Source organism: Notolepis coatsorum (assembly GCF_963971535.1).
Source record: "Notolepis coatsorum genome assembly, chromosome: 1".
Taxonomy (NCBI): domain Eukaryota; kingdom Metazoa; phylum Chordata; class Actinopteri; order Aulopiformes; family Paralepididae; genus Notolepis; species Notolepis coatsorum.
The window spans coordinates 58,952,008-58,959,507 of record NC_140165.1 but is presented as its reverse complement, the minus strand read 5'-3'; the positions used below and the strand labels follow the sequence as shown (position 1 = coordinate 58,959,507).

At 46.2% G+C, this 7,500-nt stretch overlaps 1 protein-coding gene across 1 annotated transcript in view; it reads left to right on the top strand.

Moving 5' to 3' along the window:
* Window positions 1-3,747: 3,747 nt before the first annotated feature.
* The window catches only part of cyp4f3 (cytochrome P450, family 4, subfamily F, polypeptide 3), a gene marked incomplete at both ends in the record, with an annotated part of 92,395 nt that continues 88,642 nt past the window's right edge, over window positions 3,748-7,500 (top strand). The window contains 2 exons of the mRNA XM_084321615.1: window positions 3,748-3,771; window positions 5,897-6,058. Coding sequence (XP_084177741.1) covers window positions 3,748-3,771; window positions 5,897-6,058 — 186 coding nt within the window. The remainder of the gene's footprint in view (window positions 3,772-5,896; window positions 6,059-7,500) is intronic.

The window sequence follows — 7,500 nt, the reverse complement described above, 5'->3', positions numbered from 1 at the left end:
GCCAGGTTTGTAGTTCGGATATGCAGGACTCCATGTGACTGAGGGGTGGGTTGTGGGGGGATTGTGTGCTGATGTAGATTTGGGTGTCGTCGGTGTAGCAGGGGGGCTGAGTCTCAACTAGGAGGTGGTCCTGAGGGGGGCTGAGTCTCAACTAGGAGGTGGTCTGGAGGGGGGCTGAGTCTCAACAAGGAGGTGGTCTGGAGGGGGGCTGAGTCTCAACAAGGAGGTGGTCCTGAGGGGGGCTGAGTCTCAACTAGGAGGTGGTCCTGAGGGGGGCTGAGTCTCAATTAGGAGGTGGTCTGGGGGGGGGCTGAGTCTCAACAAGGAGGTGGTCCTGAGGGGGGCTGAGTCTCAGCTAGGAGGTGGTCCTGAGGGGGGCTGAGTCTCAACTAGGAGGTCGTCCTGAGGGGGGCTGAGTCTCAACTAGGAGGTGGTCCTGAGGGGGGCTGAGTCTCAACTAGGAGGTGGTCCTGACAGGGGCTGAGTCTCAACTAGGAGGTGGTCCTGAGGGGGGCTGAGTCTCAACTAGGAGGTGGTCTGGAGGGGGGCTGAGTCTCAACAAGGAGGTGGTCCTGACGGGGGCTGAGTCTCAACAAGGAGGTGGTCCTGAGGGGGGCTGAGTCTCAACTAGGAGGTGGTCCTGAGGGGGGCTGAGTTTCAACTAGGAGGTGGTCTGGAGGGGGGCTGAGTCTCAACAAGGAGGTGGTCCTGAGGGGGCGGAGTCTCAACTAGGAGGTGGTCTGGAGGGGGGCTGAGTCTCAACAAGGAGGTGGTCCTGAGGGGGGCTGAGTCTCAACTAGGAGGTGGTCTGGAGGGGGGCTGAGTCTCAACAAGGAGGTGGTCCTGAGGGGGCGGAGTCTCAACTAGGAGGTGGTCTGGAGGGGGGCTGAGTCTCAACTAGGAGGTGGTCCTGAGGGAGGCTGAGTCTCAACTAGGAGGTGGTCCTGAGGGGGGCTGAGTCTCAACTAGGAGGTGGTCCTGATGGGGGCTGAGTCTCAACTAGGAGGTGGTCTGAGGGGCTGAGTCTCCAAAGAGAGTAGGTTTAAATTAATAATGGTCAATGGGTTCACACAAAAACACCATCAGTGATGCAAATGTAAATAAATGGGTAGCCCCACAATAACAACAACAACAACAACAACAACAACAACAACAACAACAACAACAACAACAACAACAACAACAACAACAACAACAACAACAACAATAACAAACAAGATAGTGTGGGATATTTGTGGATATCCTTTTTTTTTTTTTTTTTTATATATTTTTATTTCATTTTTTGGAAGAAAAGGCAGGATATATAATGCACATACAATGCACATACAATGCACATAAAACCATACATTTAAATTTTTTGCCAATTACTTGCATTGGCTTGCCCCTTGCCTCATTTAAAATAAAAAACTCCTACCCCCTAACCCCTGCACCAACCACCGTTGACAAAAAATAAATAAAATAATAATAATAATAATAATAATAATAGTAACCCCCCCCCCAACCCACCCCGTCATAGGCCTGAGAAGAAAATTAATTGAACAAAAATTTCAACAAAGACCGAAAAACAAAAAAAAGAACTAAAAGGAATTATGTAAGGGATAATGTATGGCTACGAGGTCATTGTCGCAAAATAACCGACCGACACGGAGTCCAAAACACCGAGGCGCCGCGCCGAGGTGTTTTAAACGTAGTGAAGGTCAATTATTTTGCGACAATGACCGAGCAGGCCATACATTATCCCGCTTATTACATGGCTAACTTACTAACAATATACCTAATTCATTTGACAAATCGCAGTTGTTCTGTGGCTCTGTCAGCCCAAATAAAGTGATTATTATTATCGCGGGCAGCCTTCTGGCTCCGCTGTGTTCTGGCTCCGCTCGTCGCTCCGCTATTTGTGGATATCCTGAAGAAGAATGTTCTCAGTCAACCGAGGTTTGGATAATAACAAGGTTTATTAACCAAACAGTATAGTATATATATATATATAGTATATAGAGAGAATGGCTGAGGGCTTCGCCCCAGGTGATCAGCTGAAATGACCCAGGTAAAAGACCTGGTTTGTTCTCGGGAGGAGCATTATATAGTTAAAAGGGGGGGGAGGTGGTCCCATTTGATAGGTCAAGTGGGGGGGGGGGGATACAGGATTGGGGAGAGGGGGGGGACACAGGATTGGGGAGAAAGGGGAGGGGAGTGTCTTTACATGAGAGAGTTGGGGACTCAATATATTATTCCACAGTTGGGGGAGGGGGGGGATACAGGATAGATACAGGGGAGGGGAATGTCTTTACATGAGAGAGTTGGGGAGTCAATATATTATACCACAGTTACTCACTTTTCTCTATTATAATGTGGGTGAGATTAATGTATAATATACCAGGATTGTTTGGAACAGGTAAAAGTGAATAGGTATGTTAAAAGAATGGGACCGATGTAATCCATCGGTTATCAGATAATGAATAAAATAGAAAACAATTAAAATAAATGAAAATTTTGGCCAATGTGATCTGTTGGTTGGCATAACAGTTTAAAATAGAATTATTTACATACATGATTCATGACATGATCGACTGGACTGCGGTCTGTGTTATTTTGATATCAGAGATGTGGGAATAGATATCACCCTTTTCTTTTATTAATAATGGTCTGATTTAACCGCTCAAAATACCTATATCAATGAGTGGTCCTCAACTCTGATATCAAACAACAATTAACATCACATATCTTGGCCTACCTCCAGTCGCTCATGTCGTGACTCAGACATTTAAGTGGTGATTATGTGTCTTCATGATAATATCTATGGGAGCTAAGATCATGGTTGTACACATACAAACATAGTAATATTTACAATAGACATTACCTTAGTGGCTAATGTGTCAAAATAAGATTGAAAACGGTTAACCTATTGGTTAATAAAAACTAACATGATTGATTATGGGAAAATGTTCAAAATATATATATATATGCACAAATTATAATGATTCTTGATGAAATTACTTAAGATCCAGTTGTATTTAACCTGAGTTTGAGTGTCACTTTCATCTGTGATTGTCTCAGTTTTGTTGGTCTTTACTTAGAATCAGACAATTTTGTAACTTAAGTAATTCAAATGTGATGTAATGTGACCATGTGACCACTTCTTCCTTCAGCAATACATTTTAGCTCATTATTACTAAACATTGTTAATGCTATCTCATTGATTTCATTTAATCACATCCCTAGTTCATCATTTTCCAGATACATACAATTGTGAGGCTGTTCTTGTTTGTGAAGGTATTAATCTGAATGATGTCGCGTCGCTGTTGACAAGGTGTTCTCTGTCTGTCGTGTGGCAGGGCCAAACAGTAACACAGTAAAATTAAATAAATACATAACATTGTGGACAATGTGTGTTCAGACGTCTCTTGGTCCACAGGTCTCTGATGATGTGTCTCTTCTTGACGATGCAGTCGGGAACATTCACTGGTCGCCGTCCATTCCCTGTCAAGGGTCACCTGTAGCAGTGGGGCGGTCAACTATAGTGGCCTTGCAGACTCTTTTCCTGGAGTCTATGTTGTTCTTCACCACCATCACATGTCTGCCACTGTGCTCACGCTTGACCTTTATCAGGCCTAGAGACATGGCTGTAGGGTGGTCTTGAACGTGCTGTGTGGTGGTTGGTCCCCCCGTTCCCCGTCATCGCGGTACCAGAGGGGCGAGGGTTTGCTGGTGTGGCGGCCTGTCTGTAGGACGCTCTCTCTCACACGGATGGTGGAGATACACATGGCCTTGGTCTGTCGTAGGCTGCCGGGGTGGCGCATGTCGTCCTCTGTCTCTGCTCCCCTTTCTTTGGGGACGTCTGTGTTGTGTGGGCTGGTGGTTCTCCCACGGTTGTTGTCGGCATTCTGGTTGTGTCCGCAGCTCCTTGGCGGTGTCCTTCGTGGTCTTCTGCTCCACTTCCTTGGGGATGGCGTCCCTGGGTGGGCTGGGTTGGATGGCGGCTCTCTCAGGTTGTGTCGTCGCCCTGGTTGTGCTCCCCTTTGTTTGGTCTGCCATGGGCCGCATGTCGTTCGTGGTTCAGGTCAATCACGAGTCACTCCTTCTCACTTGTCGTGTCCTCTCACCAATATGATCTGAGGATGATAAAATTGCCTTAGAAAACCTCCTCACATAAATGATTCAACGCCTTTCTGCTAAAGAGGAAAATCATTTTGGGGTTAATTCAATTCATTGTAAATAAAATCACTTAATTGAAAATAGAAAATGCAAGCCAATTGCATTAGCAGTGAGTCCTTATGCCAAGAAGGTCACATTCACTACAATCTTATCAGATCTTGTATCTAACTAGATCTTACAGCATTAGGCTTTAAATAAAATTGTAAATGAATGGCCAAAGTCTTGAATCAGACAAAATAGCTCTTTATCTTCCTTACCTCAGGCCGTGTACGCTGGTGTGCTTCAGGATACTTACCTCGTCACGCCTTCTCTGGCTTTCCTCACACCTCAGTGTGGCTCATCATAGCATAGGAAAAAAACATAAAACCTAGAAGCCAGTTAATTTTGCATGAAAAACAATCATTCGTTTTGTCATCTAACCCTAACTAACCTTACTGTCATGCACTCGTCCTAATAAAACTAACCTACACTGTGGCACTCAACACTTTGATGAACATTGTTACTCAGCTGATAGAGTTGTGCCCTGCCTGATGTCCTGTCGTACACTTCCTTTTTCTGTCTCTCTCTCTCTCTCTCTCTCTCTCTCTCTCTCTCTCTCTCTCTCTCTCTCTCTCTCTCTCTCTCTCCACCCTCTCTGTGTGTTTGTGATCTTGCTACTTGTATGTTCTTGGTACAGCGGGCACAACAAGTGAACTCTCCAGTTACTCAGAGAGGGTGTTAAGCTCTCTATATCTGCTGCCAAGGTGAGGCTAACTTCATGTTAATAACTAAACATTGAGAATATTTGACTGTCTACCTAAGAATTGGGGAAGGTATGAAGGTATAATACTAGTTCAAGTTTATGTTTTGTATTATTTGTCACATATAAGGTACATGTACATTACATTGAAATGCTTGGTTCTCATGAGCCTCCTGAGATTGTGCAAAAGAATAAAGACCAAACACTATACAACATATACAATATACAAAACTACAAAATGCAAACAAAATGCAAAAATGAGGTAGAGATGTAGTGCAAATCTTTTTAGTAATAAATAGAAATTGACATTGTCACTCAGTTGATAGCGTTGTACCCTTCCTGCTGACCTGTTGTACAGAACTTGGAAGTCACTTTGGATAAAAGCCTCAGCTAAATGACCAAATATGTAAATGTGTAAACAGTTACAGGGTTAAGTGTCTTGCTCAAGGACACTTCGACACGCTGCCCGGGAGGAGCGGGAATTGAACCAGGAACCTTCCGACTACCAGACGACCGCTCTGTATTATGTTCCTGTCTATGGCCACTGGGGGCTCCAGAGGTCTAACTGAGAGTAACCTCGTTCCCAGTTTTATCTCCTCCGTGAGATAAAGCCTGGTAAAGAACTACTGCCGAAAGTGTCTGTGGGGTAAAATTTCCGGTGTATGTACTTCCCCTGGAAGCTGCCTCCGAACGGCCCAAACTTTCCCCGAATCCTGTCGGCAAACAAGCTAGAACGTCTCGGTCATGTAGTAAATTCTTGCCTGTAGCCTGTACTTCCTGTACTTCCGTTTAGACATTTAGGAGGCATATCTTTACCAGCCTAAACTGAGAGAGATGCTTCCTGCTGGAACCCTGACAGTCCCCTCCTCTTTCATCCCTCCATCCTTCTCTCACTCTCTTTCTCTCAGGATGAGTGCGTTAGGAGCGCTTGTTGGAGTTCTCTCCCTTCCCTCCTCCCTTCTCTCCCCCCTTCTCTCCTTCCCCTCCTCCCTCCTCCTCCAGGGCGGCCTCTGTCGGGTCCTCGTCGTCGTGGTTACGGGGCTGGCATGTGCGGCTGGTGTCTGGGTGGGGAGGCTGCTGCTTCGTCACGCCTGGTTCACACACCGTCTGGCCTGCTTCTGCAAGCCACACACACACTCCTGGCTGCTGGGGCATCTGGGACAGGTAACACACACACACACACACACACACACACACACACACACACACACACACACACACACACACACACACACACACACACACACACACACACACACACACACACACACACACACACACACACACACACACACACACACACACACACACACACACACACAAGGTGTCCCACATGGGTCTATTCTGGGTCCACTTTAATTTACATTATATTTAAATAGCATGATATTTTCTTCCCTGCATTGTGATGTACATTTATATGCAGATGATACAACCTTGTATGCTACTGGCTCCACTCTTAAACTGGCCACTACACATTACAGTCTGCTTTTGATGCCTTCAGGAACTAAATGTATTCTCAAGGTCTTGTGTGAGGAACACTCCTCCTTCCAAATGACACATTTCAGAGCGAGCTACAGTATAGACTCTATAGAGCCTCTGGTCACAGCTACAGTACTGAGCCTCTGGTCACAGCTACAGTACTGAGCCTCTGGTCACAGCTTCAGTACTGAGCCTCTGGTCACAGCTACAGTACTGCGCCTCTGGTCACAGCTACAGTACCTGAGCCTCTGGTCACAGCTACAGTACTGAGCCTCTGGTCACAGCTACAGTACTGAGCCTCTGGTCACAGCTTCAGTACTGAGCCTCTGGTCACATCTACAGTACTGAGCCTCTGGTCACAGCTACAGTACTGAGCCTCTGGTCACAGCTTCAGTACTGAGCCTCTAGTCACAGCTACAGTACTGAGCCTCTGGTCACAGCTTCAGTACTGAGCCTCTAGTCACAGCTACAGTACTGAGCCTCTGGTCACAGCTACAGTACAGAACCTCTGGTCACAGCTTCAGTACTGAGCCTCTGGTCACAGCTACAGTACTGAGCCTCTGGTCACAGCTACAGTACTGAGCCTCTGGTCACAGCTACAGTACTGAGCCTCTGGTCACAGCTACACTACTTGCCAATAAAGATGTTCTGTTAAAGTGACCTGCCCAGCCTTACACAACACAGTGAATGGGGAAACAGGAAGGAATGCCGCAACCAGAGTCTATTTCAACTGCGGTGCCACAGGAGAAGCTGTTTCTAAAGAATCTCCCAGTTGATACGAGTTCCCCCTGAAAATGTCCCTATAATAATGTAGGTGCTCATCATTTAAAATGTAGTGCTGACCAGAGATGTGCTCATCATTTAAAATGTCTGTCTGTCTGTCTGTCTGTCTGTCTGTCTGTCTGTCTGTCTGTCTGTCTGTCTGTCTGTCTGTCTGTCTGTCTGTCTGTCTGTCTGTCTGTCTGTCTGTCTGTCTGTCTGTCTGTCTGTCTGTCTGTCTGTCTGTCTGTCTGTCTGTCTGTCTGTCTGTCTGTCTGTCTGTCTGTCTGTCTGTCTGTCTGTCTGTCTGTCTGTCTGTCTGTCTGTCTGTCTGTCTGTCTGTCTGTCTGTCTGTCTGTCTGTCTGTC